The sequence below is a fragment of the Meyerozyma guilliermondii genome, genomic scaffold, assembly GCF_000149425.1.
Source record: "Meyerozyma guilliermondii ATCC 6260 scaffold_4 genomic scaffold, whole genome shotgun sequence".
NCBI lineage: Eukaryota > Fungi > Ascomycota > Pichiomycetes > Serinales > Debaryomycetaceae > Meyerozyma > Meyerozyma guilliermondii.
Window position 1 is genome coordinate 911,786 of NW_001809797.1, and position 14,605 is coordinate 926,390.

General features: G+C 45.9%; 8 protein-coding genes across 8 annotated transcripts; 6 read left to right on the plus strand and 2 right to left on the minus strand. All coding sequences in view use genetic code 12, as the record gives it.

The window, feature by feature from the left end:
* Positions 1–176: 176 nt before the first annotated feature.
* Positions 177–3,719, plus strand: PYC2 (pyruvate carboxylase 2; the record flags this gene model as incomplete). Its single annotated transcript, XM_001484326.1, has 1 exon — positions 177–3,719. One exon carries the CDS (start codon positions 177–179, stop codon positions 3,717–3,719), a length of 3,543 nt encoding a protein of 1,180 aa, XP_001484376.2.
* Positions 3,720–3,976: 257 nt separating this feature from the next.
* DUO1 (Duo1p) lies at positions 3,977–4,363 on the minus strand (the record flags this gene model as incomplete). The annotated part of the gene is made up of 1 exon (XM_001484327.1): positions 3,977–4,363. One exon carries the CDS (start codon positions 4,361–4,363, stop codon positions 3,977–3,979), a length of 387 nt encoding a protein of 128 aa, XP_001484377.1.
* An 87-nt stretch (positions 4,364–4,450) lies between these two features.
* On the plus strand, positions 4,451–4,810 carry SOH1 (Soh1p; the record flags this gene model as incomplete). The annotated part of the gene is made up of 1 exon (XM_001484328.1): positions 4,451–4,810. One exon carries the CDS (start codon positions 4,451–4,453, stop codon positions 4,808–4,810), a length of 360 nt encoding a protein of 119 aa, XP_001484378.1.
* A 297-nt stretch (positions 4,811–5,107) lies between these two features.
* On the plus strand, positions 5,108–5,992 carry PGUG_03760 (uncharacterized protein; the record flags this gene model as incomplete). The annotated part of the gene is made up of 1 exon (XM_001484329.1): positions 5,108–5,992. The coding sequence occupies one exon, from the start codon at positions 5,108–5,110 to the stop codon at positions 5,990–5,992; it is 885 nt and encodes a 294-aa protein (XP_001484379.2).
* A 587-nt stretch (positions 5,993–6,579) lies between these two features.
* AXL2 (Axl2p) lies at positions 6,580–9,090 on the plus strand (the record flags this gene model as incomplete). Its single annotated transcript, XM_001484330.1, has 1 exon — positions 6,580–9,090. One exon carries the CDS (start codon positions 6,580–6,582, stop codon positions 9,088–9,090), a length of 2,511 nt encoding a protein of 836 aa, XP_001484380.2.
* A 55-nt stretch (positions 9,091–9,145) lies between these two features.
* On the minus strand, positions 9,146–10,669 carry PGUG_03762 (uncharacterized protein; the record flags this gene model as incomplete). The annotated part of the gene is made up of 1 exon (XM_001484331.1): positions 9,146–10,669. One exon carries the CDS (start codon positions 10,667–10,669, stop codon positions 9,146–9,148), a length of 1,524 nt encoding a protein of 507 aa, XP_001484381.2.
* Positions 10,670–11,540: 871 nt separating this feature from the next.
* PDB1 (pyruvate dehydrogenase (acetyl-transferring) subunit E1 beta) lies at positions 11,541–12,764 on the plus strand (the record flags this gene model as incomplete). Its single annotated transcript, XM_001484332.1, has 1 exon — positions 11,541–12,764. The coding sequence occupies one exon, from the start codon at positions 11,541–11,543 to the stop codon at positions 12,762–12,764; it is 1,224 nt and encodes a 407-aa protein (XP_001484382.1).
* A 169-nt stretch (positions 12,765–12,933) lies between these two features.
* On the plus strand, positions 12,934–14,595 carry PGUG_03764 (uncharacterized protein; the record flags this gene model as incomplete). The annotated part of the gene is made up of 1 exon (XM_001484333.1): positions 12,934–14,595. The coding sequence occupies one exon, from the start codon at positions 12,934–12,936 to the stop codon at positions 14,593–14,595; it is 1,662 nt and encodes a 553-aa protein (XP_001484383.2).
* Between the last annotated feature and the right edge of the window lie 10 nt (positions 14,596–14,605).

The following is a 14,605-nucleotide window of genomic DNA, read 5'->3' on the forward strand; positions in this document are numbered from 1 at the left end:
TTTTGCTAGGTTTAATTTCCAATTGTTGTCAGGTATACTGGCGGGTTACTAGGCTTATCTGAGAGGGGAAATTGCTGCTGATAAGGTGCGATAAAATCATATAAAAGCTTCTTATCCTTTAAGTTTTTACCCTTTTTTACCTTTATTACCCTTTTTACCTTTCAATCCAGTTTTTCATGACTTCGCTTCTTTCCACTAGCTCGTCAGGCGACCACGCCAAAATCAACCAGATGCGTCGCGAGTCCACCGTCATGGGTCCCATGAACAAAATTTTGGTCGCAAACAGAGGTGAAATTCCTATCCGGATTTTTAGAACTGCCCATGAATTGTCGATGCAAACGGTGGCAATTTACTCCCACGAAGATAGATTGTCGATGCATCGACTCAAGGCAGACGAATCGTATGTGATTGGTCACAAGGGTCAATTTACCCCCGTGCAAGCGTACTTGCAAATTGACGAAATCATCAAGATTGCCAAAACTCACAATGTCAACATGATCCATCCAGGTTATGGATTTTTGAGTGAGAACTCAGAGTTTGCTCGCAAGGTTGAAGAAGCAGGCATTGCTTGGGTGGGTCCTTCGTACAAGACCATCGATGCCGTCGGTGATAAGGTGAGTGCTAGAACCTTGGCTATCAAAAACGATGTTCCGGTGGTTCCCGGTACTCCCGGTCCAATTGAAGATGTGGAGGAAGCCGTGAAGTTTGTTGAACAATACGGATACCCTGTTATCATCAAGGCCGCTTTTGGTGGTGGTGGAAGAGGTATGCGTGTGGTGAGAGAAGGAGACGATATTGCCGATGCGTTTAAGAGAGCCACTTCCGAGGCCAAGACGGCGTTCGGCAATGGAACCTGTTTCATCGAGCGTTTCTTGGACAAGCCAAAACATATTGAAGTCCAGTTGTTGGCCGATAGCTACGGAAACGTGATCCATTTGTTCGAAAGAGATTGTTCGGTTCAAAGAAGACATCAGAAAGTGGTGGAAATTGCTCCTGCCAAGAATCTCCCTCGGTCGGTCAGAGACGCTATTTTAACCGATGCTGTCAAGTTGGCAACCCTGGCTAACTACAGAAATGCTGGAACCGCAGAATTTTTGGTGGATGCTCAAAATAGACACTATTTTATTGAAATCAACCCAAGAATTCAGGTTGAGCACACAATCACCGAGGAAATCACCGGGGTAGATATCGTTGCTGCTCAGATTCAGATTGCTGCCGGTGCTTCTTTGCAACAATTGGGTCTTTTGCAAGACAAAATCACCACCAGAGGCTTTGCCATTCAGTGTAGAATCACCACCGAAGATCCAGCGAAAAACTTTCAACCTGACACGGGAAAAATCGAGGTTTACAGATCCGCAGGTGGAAATGGAGTCCGTTTGGATGGTGGTAATGGATTTGCTGGATCGATCATTTCACCACATTACGACTCGATGTTGGTCAAATGTTCTTGTTCGGGATCCACTTTTGAGATTTCTAGAAGAAAGATGTTGCGTGCTTTGATCGAGTTTAGAATTAGAGGTGTCAAGACCAACATTCCCTTTTTGTTGGCTCTCTTGACAAACGAGACGTTTATCAGCGGGGACTGTTGGACTACATTTATCGACGACACTCCTTCGTTATTCCAAATGATAAGCTCTCAGAACAGAGCCACCAAGTTGCTCAACTACTTTGGAGATTTGATTGTCAATGGGTCTTCGATCAAGGGTCAAGTGGGTGATCCAAAGTTGCTTACCGAGGCTCTTATTCCTGAGATTGATGATCCTAAAACTGGTAAACCCATCGATGTGGACAATGTGGCTCCTCCTAGAGGCTGGAGACAGGTTTTGTTGGAAGAAGGACCCGAGGCTTTCGCTGCCAAGGTTCGTAAATTCAATGGTACTTTGATCATGGATACCACTTGGAGAGATGCTCATCAGTCACTTTTGGCTACCAGAGTCAGAACAATTGATTTGCTCAATATCGCCCCAACCACTGCTCATGCTCTCAGTGGTGCTTTTGCTTTGGAGTGCTGGGGAGGTGCAACGTTTGACGTTTGTATGAGATTTTTGTACGAAGATCCATGGATCAGATTGCGCAAGTTGAGAAAAGCGGTTCCCAACATTCCATTCCAAATGTTGTTGAGAGGTGCCAACGGAGTTGCCTACTCTTCGTTGCCAGACAATGCCATTGATCATTTTGTATTGCAAGCGAAAGAAAATGGAGTTGACATTTTCAGAGTGTTCGATGCTTTGAACGATTTGGAACAGTTAAAGGTTGGTATTGATGCCGTGAAGAAGGCTGGAGGTGTTGTGGAAGCCACTGTTTGTTACTCGGGTGACATGTTGAAGCCAGGCAAAAAGTACAACTTGGAATACTACATGGAAGTGGTGGACAAGATTGTTGCAATGGGAACCCACTTTTTGGGTATAAAGGATATGGCTGGTACTTTGAAACCCAAGGCCGCTAAGATGTTGGTGGGAGCAATTAGAGCCAAGTACCCTGATCTTCCCATCCATGTTCATACCCATGACTCTGCCGGTACCGGTGTCGCTTCTATGACTGAGTGTGCCCGGGCCGGAGCAGATGTGGTAGATGCCGCATCCAACTCCATGTCTGGTATGACTTCTCAGCCATCTATTAGTGCCATTTTGGCTTCATTTGAAGGAGAAATTGATGGTGGATTGCTGGAATTGATGGTGAGACAATTGGACAATTACTGGGCTCAAATGAGATTATTGTACTCTTGTTTCGAGGCCGATTTGAAGGGACCAGATCCAGAGGTTTACCAGCACGAAATTCCAGGAGGACAATTGACCAACTTGTTGTTCCAAGCACAGCAATTGGGTCTTGGTGAAAAATGGCTTTTGACCAAGCAAGCTTATACTGTTGCCAACAAGTTGTTAGGCGATATTGTCAAGGTTACTCCAACCTCGAAGGTTGTTGGAGACTTGGCTCAGTTCATGGTATCCAACAATCTTACCGAGGAAGATGTTAACAAGTTGGCATCTGAACTTGATTTCCCCGACTCTGTTTTGGACTTTATGGAGGGTTTAATGGGCACACCATACGGAGGATTTCCCGAACCATTGAGAACCAACATGTTGGGCAACAAGAGACAAAAGTTGACGTCGCGTCCTGGACTCAACTTGAAGCCAATTGACTTTGAAAGTGTCAAGCAAGATTTGATTTCCAAGTTTGGCCCGGATATTTCAGAGTGTGATATTGCTTCGTACATTATGTATCCAAAGGTGTACGAAGATTTCCGCAAGGTGCTTGACAAGTATGGTGATTTGTCAGTTGTTCCTACCAGAAGTTTCTTGAAGGGAAGCGGCATCAATGAGGAAATCGAGGTGGATATCCAGCAGGGTAAGAAGTTGATTATCAAATTGTTGGCAGTGGGAGAAATTTCGCAGCAAACCGGTAGTCGTGAGGTCTTTTTCGAATTGAATGGTGAGATGAGATCTGTGACTGTGGATGATAAAACTTCGTCTATCGAGACCAAAACCAGACCCAAGGCTACCCAGCCCAATGATGTGGGTGCCCCAATGGCGGGAGTTGTCATCGAGGTGAGAACTAAGCACGGATACGAGGTGAAGAAAGGAGACCCCATTGCGGTGCTTTCGGCGATGAAGATGGAGATGGTTATTAGTTCGCCGGTTTCCGGAAAAGTGGGCGACGTTCTTGTCAAAGAGGGCGATTCGGTCGATGTGAATGATTTGATCACCAGCATCCACAAGTAGTTATTTATTAAGACAATTTAAAGTATCATAAATTGTTAGTCAAGTAGCAACTAAATACGCATAACTTGATACTGCCAGCTAATGTCACTTATTTGCACTGGTAAATGTCACTAATGTCACTTATGGTTCATTTGCTTGTCATCAATGAAGCCTAAAGTCATCTCGTTCTAATAGTCTTTCGCATCCAATACGCATGATCGGATTAGCCATTCTAATTTACAATCTAATTTATTCATTCAGCTCTGTTATTCGTGTACTCATCTCTTCGTATTAGGCGTTCGTGGCCGCTTCACGCCTCTTTTTGTTTCTCGAGCTTCGAGCTTTCGAGTCAATTCTTCGTTGTCTTGGCGAAGCGATGCCAACGTTTCTGTCAATTCTTTCTCCTGTTGAAGCCGCGACTCGATATATCCTTCTTCCTCCTCTAACTGCCAATGGGGGTTTGTCAAAATGTCTCTGGTGAAGTTTGTTTGTGAAAGTATTTGGACCCATTTATTGAGAAGTTTTTGTGTATCATCCGTGGCTTCATGAGTGATGGCTATATTTTGTCTGGTGGTTCTGAGAGTGCCTATGAGGTCTGACACGGCGGCATTGACGGTCTCGAGCTGCCTGAGCTCTTTTTCAAGAGCAGCGTGTCTGTCGGACATCGAAGGTGCTAATAATTATTGAGTGCGATTGAGAACGGTGCGAATTGAGAATGCAGTCCGAACTTTGAGCGCGAAAATCAACTCGTTATGGAAGACTTACCCACCCGGTGGGAGGTGGAACTCGAGTTTGTGCAATCTCTTGCCAACATCCAGTATCTCAGCTACTTAGCCCAGAACGAGTATCTCAAAAAACCAGAATTCTTGGCGTATCTCGAATATTTGAACTACTGGAGACGTCCGGAATATGCTCGTTATGTGGTTTATTCCAATTGCTTGCACATTTTAACATTGTTACAAACACAGGAGTTTCGTGACAATATCGTCAAGCCTGAGTTTATTAACATGTTGATGAACGATATGGTGAAGCGGTGGCAAGATTCTGATGATGTGACGTTCACACCGACGGAGAATGGGGAAAAAAAGAGTGAGGGTGAAAAGGAGAAATAGAGAATACAGAGAAGAGAGCTCAATCCAGAGATGAAGAAGACGAAAACAGCCAAGGAAAATGAATACAGAAAAAATAACCTGAAACGAATCAGAAGAACCAACAAACCATTCAGACGACTAGACGACTAGACGACTCAACAATGCGCGCTTTTGTTCCTCCATTGAATTCATTCTTCGCACTGTTTTCACCGACTCTCCGCGCAACCTCTTCGCAATCTCTCGCAGCAATCTCGTCTCCCAACCATTTCCACTTCGCGTCCATTTATACACCACTTTACCGCGAACCTTTACGCCACCATGGCAAACACTGAAACGTATAATGCCCACTTTCAGTGGCTCCACTCGATACCCATGAGGCTAAAGCAGTACCGAGTGTCGTTGGCTGAATTCCTGTTCCTAGTTTCGTTTCCTATCAACTTTATTGTTGGCAAAACCATCCATTGGTGTGGTCCCGAAGAAGAGGTGTACAACTACTACAACAACAAAAACAACGTGTTCAACCAAATTTTCGTGAAAAGAGGATGGTTCTGGACGACGGTGGTGTTGGTGGCTTTCTATGGTGTTATCTTCACATCAACAACCCACTCCTACATTAAAGACACTCCCTACTCTCAGAGAATGCACTTGTTACGTCGCACATTAATGAGATATTTGGTGATGACAGTGTGGTGGGTGTTGTTCACCCAGTGGTGTTTTGGGTTGCCACTCATGGACAAGGTGTTTGTGTATACGGGAGGTAAATGTGCCAATGTTCTGTCGGCAGCGGTTGCGGGAATGGAAGCATTCTTCACAGCCACTTCGTCGCCAGCGGTGTACGAGTCCAACAAAATCACCTCATATATGTGTCGCCGGCTAAAGGGAACGTGGCAGGGAGGTCATGATCCTTCAGGGCATGTTTTCTTGCTTACTCATCTGTCGCTCTATCTCTTTCACGAAATCTTACCGTACTGGGACTGGAGTCGAGCACAGGCCGCGGTGACGAATTTCCGGTCGCACAACGGGCTGGTTCGCGAGCTTGTGTTGACGCTTCCTCATTTGGTGGTGGCGCTGCTCATTGGGTTGTGGTGGTTCATGCTTTTGATGACGAACATCTACTTTCATTCTGTGGGGGAAAAGTTTGTGGGGTTGATGTTTGGATTTGTGGCAGTAGCGGTGGTGTACTATATGCCGCGATGGAGATAGAGCCGCGGCCAAAGAAGATTAGACGAGATTAGACGAGACGAGAAGATGCAAAGAATTAGGAGACGAGAAGATGCAAAAGAATCAGGAGACGAAAAGATGCAAAAGAATCAGGAGACGAAAAGATGCAATAAATAGGATAACGAGCTACATGTACAATATTATTTAGTTAAACCAATGGCATCCACACCTATATCAATTGGTTCAACTCGTCATCGTTTGACAAGTAGCTAGAACTCTCTTGTCTCATACTTTTGACTGAATTTGTATGAAGTATCTGTACCTAATTCGGTCCAATTCTCAAATACTATAACTCTACAATAATTCTATAAATCTTCAGCAACTAATTTCCATCTTAGTGTGATTTAATCCGAGAGATATTAGGACATCGCTGCCGCGCGAAATCTCCCATCAGTTTCCTCCACTTCTCCACCCCTTCTCCCTTGTTTGTGTGCACTCCAGCGCGCGTTTCGCGTTGGAACACGAAATGTTTCACTCTTTCGCGTCTAGCTATGTACGGCTAGCGTGAGGTTTTTTCGGTGGTTTCTTCTCGTTCTTTCTTCGTGGTCCTTGTCTTTCGTTAATACCCAATGCTCCTCGGGTTCCTACTCTTGTTTGTACGAGCCGTGGCTGCCTCCGTATACTTGGGGTTTCCGTTCAGTGAACAGCTTCCCAATGTGGCTCGGGTCAACCAATCCTATACTTTTACTATGGCGAACACCACCTACAAATCGTCCGACGGAACCGTGCTGTATTCGGCTCTGAACCTCCCCAAGTGGTTGTCGTTCGATTCTGGGTCGCGTACGTTTTCAGGAACGCCGTCAAAGGACGATGAGGGCACGTTCGAAATCACCCTTTCTGGAACAGATTCTTCTGACGGGTCCACAATATCCAACAATTACTCCATGATAGTCTCCGCCGACAAAGGGTTGCACTTGACGTCGCCAGACGTCATGTTCACGCAAATTGCCCGCTATGGAGACACCAATGGCCACGACGGGTTAGTGGTGAAACAGGGCCAGCAATTCAGTCTTAAATTTGACTCTTCTGTGTTCGAGTCCGACTCAGGTGCCACCCGAAGCATCGTAGCGTACTACGGACGGTCGCTGGACCGGGGATCGCTTCCCAATTGGATCAATTTTGACTCAAACACCTTGACTTTTTCAGGTACCGTTCCCTATGTCACATCGGAAAACGCTCCGTCCATGGAATATGGCTTCAGCTTCATAGCGTCCGACTACAAGGGCTATGCTGGGTCCGAGGGAATCTTCAAGTTGGTGGTGGGAGGCCATCAATTGAGTACATCGTTGAACGAAACCATCAAACTTAACGGTACTCTTCGCAGTGAAATTGACGAACAAGTGCCAATTCTCTCGTCTGTGTTTCTAGACGGCAACAAGATTTCCCGGGATAACATTTCCACCGTTTCTGGCGAAGATCTCCCCGATTATCTCCACTTCAATCTGGACAATTATACCATCACTGGTGAGTTTCCCGAAAAGTCAACGTTCGACAACTTCACCATTATGGTCTACGATGTATACGGCAATTCCGTCGAGTTGCCATACCTGATCGATGCCATTGGCTCGGTGTTCACCGTCAAAGATCTCCCCGATGTCAATGCTACTCGCGGTCAATTCTTCTCGTACCAATTGATGAAGTCCATTTTTACCGACTACAACAATACCAAAGTTTCGGTGGCTTTGGACAATGCCAGCTGGCTCACCTACCATCAAGACAACATGACATTCAATGGTATTACTCCCAAGAAATTCGACCTGTTGACCGCCAAGATTACTGCAGAGTCAGACTACGATGAGGAAACAAAGTCGCTTAATATCAATGGTGTCGACAAAACAAAGACGTCGTCTTCCTCCTCGTCTTCCGCGACCTCATCGTCTTCGTCTTCACCTACACCTTCATCTTCCTCGACCGAAGCATCTAATCAAAACCATAAAAAGTCATCTGGTATAAATCGAAAAGCCTTGGCTATTGGATTGGGAGTTGGGATTCCGGCATTCCTCATACTTCTCGCTGCATTGATCTTCGTTGTTTGCTTGTGCAGAAGGAGAAGAAACACCAACAAAGACTCCGATAATCCAGAAGCTGACATGAGTAATACTACTGCGACAGGTTTCGCTGCCAATGAGAAAGGTACCTCGGAAGATACTGCTAGACAGGCTGGAGTCCTAGGTGCTTTGAAGTCCACAAACATGGAGAGCAATTCCACATCTTCGTCTATCACTCACGTCGATTCTCATTCTGACGAAGACAGGTTTTACGATGCTACTGAAAAGCCACTCAAGTCGTGGAGAGCAGACGATGTTTCCGATGATGCCAATGGTGGTACCGCGGCTGGAAATGCTGCTCTCTATAGAGCCTCGAATGGTTCTATGAGCACCGTCAATACCGAACAATTGTTCTCGGTGAGGTTAATCGACGACAATTCGTACCGGCAATCCAATCAGTCGTCACTTCCCGCTGGGCAATTTATGAGCAATGGCTCTTTAAACGCCTTGTTGAACCGAAGCGATTCAGGCAACTTCCAACGAATTGATAGCGATGGTAATATCATTACTTCCCCCAACCAATCCCCCAAAAAGAAGATCTCCAGGTCTCCTTCTGAAAACCTTCATGTCCTCATGGAAGAGTCCGGCAGCCGAGACGTAAGCGGTAGCAGCCATAATAAGCAAACGCTCGAGCCACAAGACAAACCTAGTGGAGCCAGCAGCTTCAAATTCTTGAATCGTTTCAATGATTCGGAACCTAATTCAAGCAACCCATCTGCATCTTCTAGTGACCAACAAATCAGCCAAAGCTTGGTAGGTGACTTCAAAGCTACAAGACACCAAGACGGAACTTTCCAGTGGTTGGACAATTCCAGAGAGAACCTCTTACCAGAAAGCCCGCCCATTTCCCCGGTCAAGGCACGGCCAGTTTCACAACATTCTAATGGGAGCAGAATCAGCATAAACAACTACGTTGGAAACAAGGCCAAATTGGTGGACTTTACCAGAAAAGGCAGTTTACGAGAGTCTGCGTACGAACCTGATTACCAGTATCAGGAAGAATCAGCACAGATTCAAAACGACAGTGATTAGCTCAAGTGACTAACGAATAAGATGTATAATTAGGTAGTAATGGAATTAATGTCTATTAATGGACCCGTGGTAAGGTATCGACAAAGAGGGCAGTATCTTGGGCTCTTCTTCTTCCACTCACATACTCCATCATTTCAGAATATGTCTGAGGAATTACCAGGCAGTATCCTGGGTTGTTGTCGCCCAAAGCGTTTTTAGGCACGAAAAACGAGTATATGAACGAACCAGCTTCCTTGGCTTTGACACTGCTCAAGTCTTTGATGGTGGTATCTACTTTGACCTGAATCAAAGTTCCTGGTTCAGACAAGAACGCATCAGGATTATCGGAGATTTTATTCGTGGCTGGCAACTTGAAGTTGAACGGAGTATCAGCATCGATATCGCTTGGTCCCTCGTGAATGTGCTCGGTGTAGGTTACGGAAGCTGCCATTGAAAGCACCGAACCGACAGGAACTGGGTTCTTGAAAGTGGTGGAGTCCAAAGACACAAACCTTGGGCCGGCGGAACTGAAATCTGCCGCAGCACAGTAGGCCAATTCAAACGTTTGTCTGAGCAAATAGCCACCGAAAATCATGTAGGAATGCCTGTTTCTGTATTGCGGTTGCATGAAGAGTGTGGAAGTGACTCGAGAGTCTTTCATGAATACCAAATCGCGAGTCTTAGACGACGACCCGAGCGCTTTGGACGAGTTCCACATGTCGTAGATAAGTCTGTTTTCCTCGTCCGTGGGTCTCATTATGCCCTGGTCCTTGGCAGCCATTTTCTTCTTCGCATTATGAGACTCTGCTCTTCTGTAGTCGATCCACTCCTGTTCAGAAACTGGCAAAAGACGGTTGATTGCAAAAGATTTGTGGGTGATGGGGTTTCTGGCCACAAACGTGAAGTTTGCAGTCAAAAACACATTTTCTTGTGGGAGAGTTTGCTCGGTGATATCTTGAGGAACCTCGTTTTCAAAAGCGTAGCCCTTTACGGAGATTTCCATAGACGACCGTCCGGTCCAAGTGACCGAGCCGGCTAGAATAAAGTTGTAGTTGACAATCTCGTCCACTTTTTTCACCATGTAGATACGATCAACCGAAGCAGTCACATTGACAGGCTCGGCTGGAGCACAGTGACGGTATGCGATTCGGCCCGCCAAAGCATCCAAGTCCTGGAAAAGCTGGCCCGCTCTCAACCGGCCAAAAGCGTTGATATACGAGTCACAAAGCCATTTGTCGTCTTTGAAAGGAAGATTCAAGTACGTGAAAGATTCACTTCGGGTTTTTTCTCCAACATCATAAGTCTTCGGAGTAACGTACGAATAGCTATCCAACACCTTTCCCTCGGCCAATTGTTTCTCGCGCTCTCTGAGAGCATCTATCCACGTAGCCTTGTTTGGAATGTCCTGCGAATCGTTCTTATCGGCAAGAACCGTGGCAGTAGCATCGGCAGCTGCCGATGGGTCATCGGAACCGGCAGTGTCAGGACGATGAAAATTAACTTTTGTAGCATTGAAACGTACGAACTGGTACGCCAGAGCACGCGACACTCGCGAGACTCTCAAGCTGCGAACAGCTACCGATAAAGTTGTGGGTCGCATTGATGAGACACTGGATAGTGGAGGCTTTTATATCTTATCGTTCCACACAGACCCGGCGGGTCACGTGACGAGACCCGTTGGGTTCCGGGCCATCCCCGCCCAGCGATGCCAACAGAACAGATGCCAACATCGGGAAAATAATTGGTGACAGCAAGAGATTTATGAATTGTGAGCGTTGTGAGATGAATTTGGGGCAGTGGGGTGCATTTGCAACGGTGTAGGGGCATCGATGGAGTCGGAAGATGAGCCGCGCCGGAAAAATTGTGGATAAACTGATGATTAGGCTTAAAAATTTTGGGGGATACGAATTGGCTCTTTAGCAGAAGGGTCAACTGTCAAAGACAGGTCAAGTATGAGAATAGGTGAATTGGGCACAGTTATTTTGGGGTTTCCGTTTATAGAGTGTGTTACCTTTGGTTGCAAATGGGTGCGAAAAGTATTTGGAGCAACCCTCGAAAACCTGCGATCGGAGGTCATATTTGAGTGAGAGACACCGGATCAACTTGACAATTAATGGAAACACAGGAAACTGATGGAGAATTGTTATATGAGGTACAAGTCATATATAATGTACACTCGCCCGAAAGGTGCGAATAATCGAATACGAAAGATTTGACAGTGGCCTTCGACTTCAGTCCTCTCCATTTATCTTTAACTAACAAAAAATGGTATGATATTTTGAACAGATTCACATGATACTCAATGGATGGTATTGTTCAAACTCAAGATGAGGTGGAGCTTGCCACTAAGCTATATATGTTTCAGCATCGTAACTAAATAGCTAAATAGCCAAATGTAGATCCCAACTGGTTTTTGCAGTCGAAGGTGGTGGTTGGTGGTTGGATGTCCTCCTTACCTAAGCCGGGGTTCAATGTCCGAGTCGTGTGCGACCGCCGGTCTTCATCGTTCCGTTCTTCTTTCCTATCACTACATCATGGCTCCAAGCAAGATCTCTGCTGTAGCCCGCACAGCCAAGCATGCTTCCGCATCGTGGCAAGCTGCCAAGTCGGCTCCAGTTTCTAGAACACTTTCTAAAGCTGGCCAATATCAAGCATTGAGAATGGTCGGTGGTTCCAGAGCTGCCTCATCTGGGTCTGGACCTCAAACCATGACGGTTAGAGACGCGTTGAACTCGGCCATTGCCGAGGAGTTGGACCGTGACGACGGAGTGTTTTTGATGGGAGAAGAAGTTGCCCAATATAATGGTGCCTACAAAGTTTCACGTGGATTGTTGGACAGATTCGGAGAGAGAAGAGTGGTTGATACTCCAATTACCGAAATGGGATTCACTGGATTGGCAGTGGGTGCTGCGTTGGCAGGGTTGAAACCAATTTGTGAGTTTATGACTTTCAACTTTGCCATGCAGTCGATCGATCATATCATCAACTCGGCCGCGAAGACCTACTATATGTCTGGAGGTATTCAACCTTGTAATATTACCTTCAGAGGTCCCAACGGTGCTGCTGCTGGTGTTGCTGCTCAGCACTCGCAAGATTACTCGGCATGGTATGGTTCCATTCCTGGTCTTAAGGTGATCTCTCCTTACTCTGCTGAAGACTACAAGGGATTGATGAAGGCTGCCATTAGAGACCCTAACCCAGTTGTGTTCTTGGAAAACGAAATTTTATACGGTGAATCGTTCGAGATGTCGGAAGAGGCATTGAGCCCCGATTTCGTGTTGCCCATCGGTAAGGCCAAGATCGAAAAGGAAGGTAGTGACCTCACCATGGTGTCGCACACCAGAAACGTTGCCCACTGTTTGGAGGCTGCCGAGATCTTGCAAAAGGAATACGGCGTCAACGCCGAGGTCATCAACTTGAGATCCATCAAGCCATTGGACGTCGAAGCCATCATCAACTCGGTCAAGAAGACCAACCATTTAATCACCGTCGAGGCTGGCTTCCCTGGTTTCGGTGTTGGATCCGAGATCTGTGCTCAGATTATGGAATCCGAAGCTTTTGACTACTTGGACTCTCCTGTCGAAAGGGTTACTGGATGTGAAGTGCCAACTCCTTACGCTAAGGAATTGGAGGACTTTGCATTCCCTGATGTCGAGGTGGTGATGAGAGCCAGTAGAAAAGTATTGGGTTTATAGACTAAATGTACGCGTGAGAATGTCTTGTGCTGTCCATAGCTAAATTTGAGAAATTGTATATTGGCAGAAGCGGTATTTGATATCATTGGCATAAGCGATAAGTCGAGTCGTACTTTTCGAGTCGACTTTTCGCACTTACCCCATATTTCCGCGAAATTCATCTGTCCGTATGTCGAACAGTATCCACAAACGCCATGGCGACCTGACCCCCACGCCTGTGCATGTTGCATTCGACGAGGAGAACGATGGCTTGCTACCGGTATCTGTTCCAGAAACAAAATTCAGCCCGAAGCAAAATGCTAAATCGTCGAAAAAATTATTACCCATAGATCGTCCGGCTTTCTTGGTATTATGTATACTATATCTCCTACAAGGTGTGCCTGTGGGGCTTGCGTTTGGTTCCGTTCCCTTCATTCTCAAATCAAAAGTATCGTATAGTCAAGTGGGAATATTTTCCTTGGCAGCATATCCATATTCACTCAAGTTGTTGTGGTCGCCCATAGTGGACTCAATTTACTCATCCAAGGTAGGACGAAGGAGATCGTGGATTATACCGGTTCAGGCCGTTTCGGGAATCACTCTCATTTTCATGGGTGCTCGTATCGACAAATTGGTCGATGATCCAGTGAATAACTTGGTTACCATCACCACCTGCTTTTTCTTGCTTGTGCTCTTCTGTGCTACCCAAGATATCGCCGTTGACGGATGGGCTCTTACGGTTTTGTCGCCTGAATGCCTCTCTTTTGCATCGACCGCTCAAACAATCGGCATCAATTGTGGGTATTTTTCATCGTTCACGGTGTTCTTAGCCCTCAGCTCGCCAGACTTTGCAAATCGCTACTTGAGGTCAATTCCTGTAGACCGTGGTCTCTTCTCGTTGGGACTGTATCTCACGTTTTGGGGCTACGCTTATCTTGTGGTGACGGCATTGCTTTATTACGTACCTGAAGATCCTCCACACTTGAAACAGATAAATCAAGCCAAGTTGATGAACGAAAAGGCAAAGCTGGACACCGTGTATAACCATAAATCTTCATGGTCCGGGGTGTTGAAGGTGTATCTGTCCATGTACCAGGTGCTCAAGTTACGAAACGTACAAGTGTACGTGGTTATTCTTCTCATCGCCAAATTTGGTTTTCAGGTAAATGAAGCCGCTACCAACTTGAAACTTCTTGAGAAGGGCCTTTCCAAAGAAGATCTCTCTATCACAGTGCTCATTGATTTTCCCTTTGAAATGATATTTGGCTACTATGCTGGCAGATGGTCAACTGGTAAATCACCCTTGAAACCATGGCTACTAGGATTTGGTGGCAGATTACTTTCGGCAGCTGTGGCACAACTTATCATCTACTTTTTCCCCAAGGACGGAGTCACCAAAGGTTACTTTATCTTAATTATTTTGCAGCATTTGATGGCATCTTTCATGTCCACCATCCAATTCGTATCTCTCTGTGCATTCAACACGAGAATTGCAGACCCGGCAATTGGTGGTACTTACTTGACTACATTGAACACGATATCCAACTACGGTGGTACGTGGCCCCGGTTGTTGATCTTTTATTTCATCGACAAATTGACCATAGCCAAATGTGAACCTCCAGCAAATTCTACTCCATCCACATTGGCTCAGTTTGGATTCGACGCCAATACCGAACCTTTGAAGGAAAAGTGCCGCCAGCTCGGCGGACAAGTCACCATCTTGCGTGATGGATATTTCTATACCAACTTTTTCTGTATAAGTTGTGGAGTCTTAATTCTTCTCTGGGTTAAAAGAAAGCTCACCTATCTTCAAAGTCTTCCTAACAGTGCATGGAGGGTAGACACTTCATAGACAATCAAGA